Source organism: Octodon degus, unplaced genomic scaffold, assembly GCF_000260255.1.
Source record: "Octodon degus isolate 3935 unplaced genomic scaffold, OctDeg1.0 scaffold00204, whole genome shotgun sequence".
Lineage (NCBI taxonomy): Eukaryota > Metazoa > Chordata > Mammalia > Rodentia > Octodontidae > Octodon > Octodon degus.
The window spans coordinates 963,436-968,989 of NW_004524780.1; the positions used below are offsets into that span (position 1 = coordinate 963,436).

A 5,554-nucleotide genomic window follows, 5' to 3' on the forward strand; every position below is an offset into this window, starting at 1 on the left:
TGCTGGGGGATTGAACCGCGGTCCCTGTGTTTTGCTTAGCTTAGCTTGTTCTAAGTAGGTGCTTTAGACCACTGAGCCATCTCACCAGCCCCTATGTCTTTCTTTAAATGGATGGATTCTACACATAATAAATGTGTCCTTCTGTACTAGTTTATGTCTTGTCATATTTCACTGCTTCTGAAATGCTGGTGTTCCCCATATTAAGGTCTGTGATGAGAATGTGTCTCATGCATTGCAGTGTGGCAGTTAGGCAGCGTTGTTTTTCAGTATTGTACGTAAAAGAGATCCAGCTAATAATAAGGAGTTGCCTTCAGTTAAAGAGTGTATTTAGGAACCTCTGAACCTGTTTTTTACAGGTCTGGACATTTTAACTTATGTCCCTTCATAAGTTAAAAATGAGAAGGAGGTCCTTTGTAATACACTTGATCTTAGCCAAAAGGCCAAGAAGTGATAGTGTCCTTTGTAATAGCAGGGCTGCCATGGAAGGTGAGGATGTGATGTGTTTCAATTCCAGGACACTTGTCCCCCACGGAAACGGATGGCGATATGCTTGGCTACGACCTGTACAGCAGCGCACTGGCCGACATTCTCAGCGAGCCGACCATGCAGCCGCCCATCTGTGTGGGCCTGTATGCGCAGTGGGGCAGTGGGAAGTCCTTTTTGCTCAAGAAGCTGGAAGGTAAGGACGTGTGTGCGTGGTGCCATGTATAGCAAGGTCTGCTCCTCAGGCAAGGCTTGCCTTGTACAGGTGTGTGTTACACGGTGCACTGGGAGGGATCTGGTGTGTGTTTCCTCCCTCCTCTTGGTCCTCTGCATGGTCATTTGAGTTTTCTTTCCACAAAATAAGGAGCTATGTGAAACAGCAGGCAAGGCTTTGGCTGCATGTCTTAGTTACTTTTCTTGTTTTTGAGGTAGTACCCAACACCAGAAGTTAAAGGAGAAAAGGTTTATTTAGCTCACAGTTTGTAGAGCTTCAGGTCACAATTGACTGACTCCAAGGCAAGGCAGGGTAGCATGGCCGGGAGAAGGCCAAAGACAGCAAGTGACCACGATAGCCTACCTTTTTTTTTTTGGTAACGGGGGGTCAAACTTTTATCACATACCCCTGTCCCAGCACCACATGCACTAGATCCAGCCACCCCTGAAAAGCCTCACTTAGGACTGTGAGAGGCTTTTGGGGGACCTAGACCGAAGCCCTGGCACTGCAGATGTCTTGGTTCCTTGTACACTTGTGTGGCTGGCTGCAAGGCTGCACCTGTTTCCCTGCCACTGGTGCATGCTGTGTGGAGTCAGGACCAGGAGCCTTTGCGCCTGCAGAACAGATGCTGCTCTTAAGTTGAACCTCTCTCCAGAGTTTCCTACATAGCTCCCCTGCCCTCACATATGCACCTTGTGCTTGACAAAACTGTACTCTTCAAGAACAGGTTTTGGTGCTGTATATAGAAATTTGCCTCATTTTATAGGACAAATCACTTATGTCAGGCTTATTTGGGCTTAGTAGATCTCTGCTTTGAGAACTGATCTTGTTTGTGTACATGTGGTGCTGGAGGTGGAATCCAGGGCCTTCACACTGAGCTGTGTCCTCATTCCCTTTTTTATTTTTCATTTTGAGACAGGGTCTCAAAACAGGTGCTAAGTTGTCCAGGCAGGATTTGAACTTTCAACCATCCTGCCTTTCCTGCCTCAGCCGCCAGAGTGCTGGGATTACAGGTGTACACCACCACACACTTGCCAGGCAGGTACACGTGGGATTACAGGTATACACTACCATGCCTAGCTGAGAGCTCTGGTCCTTGAACACAGTGTAGGTAGAGGCTCCCCCTGATTGACAAATCAGAGAGGCTCGGGGAAGATAATGTATTTTGAAGACAGAGGCTACTGTCTTGGTTTCTGCCTACAGAAACAATTCATTGTTGCTTCGCAGCCACAGGAAGCCAAGATCAGCCCAGGGCTGCCCTGTGGTGTTGCACAGCCTCAGTGTGCAGCGAGTCAGCGCGTAGAAGGGTAGGAGGGGTGTCTGAGCATTGAGTAAGTGCCCAGGAAGTTTATGTTGAAAATGTGAAGACTGCAAATCCAGTGGATGAAGTGTCTGTGTGACTTCCTCCCCCAGATGAAATGAAGACCTTCGCAGGACAGCAGATTGAGCCTCTGTTTCAGTTTTCCTGGCTGATCGTGCTCCTGACACTGCTGCTGTGCGGCGCAGTCGGCTTAGTGTTCACCTTCACTCTTGACCTGAACCTGGGCGTCGCCGTGTCCCTGAGCTGCCTGGCTCTCCTGTACATATTTTTAGGTGAGTACTCACTCTCCTTCTTCTGCAAAAGTAGAGAAAACACTGCTCGTGTCCTGGCTAAAATGTTATCCATTTCTGTCTTTCAACATCAACATGTGATTTTGATAATTGACTGAGAAAACAGGTTGTTTTGCTATTTTATAAGGCAAAAAATTCATGTGATCTAAGAGAAACCAGAGTGTTCTTTTGCTATTCTGTAAAATGGCCTAGAGGAATATTCTCCCCAGATGGGCTAGAATATCTTTTAAAATTAGTTTACTATTGCTAATATTGAAGCGAGACTAATTCGTTATGCTTAGTCTTTTACATATTGATTAATGACATATTTACATCTTTTCTGAAGCCATCCCTGGCATGCCCTGGAATACTTTGAGATGAGTATAATTTTTATTTTGTCTAAAAGCAAAGACAGGGACCAGGGATATGACTCAGTGGTATAAGTGCCTGTCTGGCAAGCACAAGGTCCCAAGTTCAATTCCTGATACAAAAAAAAAAAAAAAAGAAAAGAAAAAGAGAAAGAAAACAAAACTAAAAGCAAAGAAAGGGTTGAGAATGTGGCTCAGGGGTACAGTTCTGGTCTTGCATACACAAGTCCCTGAGTTCTGTCCCCAGTAGCACACAAAAATAAATAAATAAAAGATATAATCTCTGTTCTTGGGGATGTTGTCTTTATTGTTTATTTGCTTTTTGAGACAGAGTCTCGCTTTGTAGTTCAGGCTAGCCCTGAACTGACTGCAGCCCACACTGGGCTTCAGTTCCTGCTTCAGCTTCCCCAGTGCTGGGATGACAGGTGTGCCCCCTCACACCTGGCTGGGAATGCCTTCTGTGGCCGGAAAGGAAATGGCTCCATTGTTGGAGGAGCTGGAACTTCAGCAGTTGCTCCTGGTTGCATTTGAAATAGAATATGGTTGTGTCTCTAGGGCAATATCTTTCTGATTTTATGTCATATTTGTTAGCTGACTTTCTGTTTTTCACCAGCTTGTGTGAGTGGTGGGCTTATTATCAGTTCTTCAAGGAGCAGTGATGAAATGAGGTGGGGTGCTAAAATGTTGTGTAGACATAGGCTTTACTGCTTAATGTTTGACTTTTTGAAGAAGCCTCCTGCCTGATGATTATTTTTTTTTTTTAATTTTATTTATTTATTTATTTGTGTGTGTGTATGTGTATGTGTGTGTGGCCAGCTCAGCCTACCAGGGGGCGGGGCTGGCTGGCATGTGGTGCTGGGGCATTGAACCGCGGTCCCTGTGCTTTGCGAAGCTTGTTCTAAGTAGGTGCTTTTAGACCACTGAGCCATCTCACCAGCCCCATGATGATTATTTTTTAAAAACTATACATTTCAGTTGTCATTTACTTTGGTGGACGACGAGAAGGAGAGAGCTGGAACTGGGCCTGGGTCCTCAGTACCAGGCTGGCGAGACATATTGGCTACTTGGAGCTCCTGTTCAAACTGATGTTTGTAAACCCACCCGAATTGCCAGAGCAAACCACCAAAGCATTACCCGTGAGGTGAGTTGTTCCACTGGGTGGGAATGACCTTTAAAATAAGTCAAAATTAAGTAGAATCAGCTCTTCACTTAATAAGTTGCATAAAGCATCATGTTGCTGAAAGCATTGGTACCTCCTGCCTTCAATATGAAAAAATAAAAGTGTACCCTGTCAGATACTATCTTAGTTACTTTTCTCTTGTTACTGGGACAAAATACCTGACATGCAAAATTAAGGAAGAAAAGATTTAGCTCACACTTTGTGGAGGTTTCAGTTTACACTCAGCTGGCTGCAAGGCAGGATGGCGTTCAGAGGGGCAGTGGTGAAAGACAGCAAAAGTAACAAGCAAAAGAGGGCGGAGCAAGGCATTATAACATCTTGGTGCATAAAAGGCCACCCTAGGGCATGTCCTGTACACCCTGGGCTGTAGAATTGCTGAGTTACTTAAGCTTCTAAACTTCTCAAGTTGACACGATCTCTCAACCATAACAGGCACATCATCTGCTAACCTCTTTTCCGTAAAGAAAGTTGATTTACCAGTTTCCCCTTCTCATCTGTCACTACCCTTGGGACACTCTGAACTGAGTGTCAGATCAAAGGTGGTCTCCTGGCATCAAGAGCCCAGGCCTGAGACCCAGCAACCACTTAAAGTGGAGAGGAGCCCGGGGAACCCATCTTGCTTCTCAGAGCTGTGGTTCCTTATTTCTGGAAATGTATTTACTGGCTGTCTAAGCTTAGTAGGATTCTCATCTAACAAGAAATGTATAAGAAAACTAAAAACGAAAGCCATTTAAGCCAAGAACAGAGGGAAGGTGCAGGACTCCACAGTATAATGAAAAAAAGTAAAAATGAAATAAAAATTAGAACATTAAAATCAAAACGGGTTCAGTAGGAATTAGTAAAAGAATTAAAATACATTAAAAGATTAAGCACTTTAAAATTATAATAAGATAAAATATGTTTCATTTGAGTTGAAAATAAATAGGTCAAACAGGAGGAAATATGTAAACTGTGAATGTACGAGGGAAAAATGAAGGGAAAACCGGACAGCCGTGCCCCTGCCCTCTGCCCTGCACACGTGGGTTCAGCAGCCACAGATCATGCAGCTCAGCAAGTTTGTGCAAGGCATTTCTTTAGTGTCAGGGATTAAAAACCCTGGCCAAGAGGCGTGTGGATTTGCACAGGCTCTGTGCTGCTTCTTGCAGGTACCTGACCTGAGCTTGGGATGGTTGCCCATACTGAGTGATCCTGCCGTTAGCTTGTGGGACTAAGCAGCTCTCGAACAATTCTCTTATTTTTTATTTTTTTATTTTTAGTCTTTTTGAGGTAGAGTCTCACTATGCAGTTCAGGCTGGCCTTGAGCTCACTTTGTAGCCCAGGCTGGTCCTGAACTTAAAATGATCCTCCTGTCTCAGCCTCCTGAGTGCTGGGATTATAGGTGTGCACTACCATGCTCAGCTGTGAAAACAATTTAGAATTGAGATGTTTAAAGAAAAAAATTCAAAGGAAAATTTAGAAGTCGAGTAAAATCAGAAGGAGGTACCTTTATAGAAAATAAGAAAAACACTTTAACTTGATAGCATTTTTTAAGTTGGGATAACTAAAATAGCATATAAGACTGCACAGTGTAGCACTGTGATCCCAGAATGTTTCTTTCTTCTCTTCTCTTTTCTTTCTTTCTTTTTTGGAGAGGAGGTCTCTGTGTGTGGCCCGGACTAGCCTTGGATTCACAGTGCCTCAGGCCCCTGTGCCACACCCAACCTCACAGTGCCTCAGGCC

General features: G+C 44.4%; 1 protein-coding gene across 12 annotated transcripts in view; it reads left to right on the forward strand.

The window, feature by feature from the left end:
• Kidins220 (kinase D interacting substrate 220) overlaps positions 1-5,554 on the forward strand; it is a 91,244-nt gene that overhangs the window by 33,731 nt on the left and 51,959 nt on the right. For all 12 annotated transcript variants that reach the window (XM_023704789.1, XM_023704787.1, XM_023704797.1 and 9 more), the window contains exons 13-15: positions 515-679; positions 2,111-2,290; positions 3,631-3,796. In XM_023704789.1, coding sequence (XP_023560557.1) covers positions 515-679; positions 2,111-2,290; positions 3,631-3,796 — 511 coding nt within the window. The remainder of the gene's footprint in view (positions 1-514; positions 680-2,110; positions 2,291-3,630; positions 3,797-5,554) is intronic.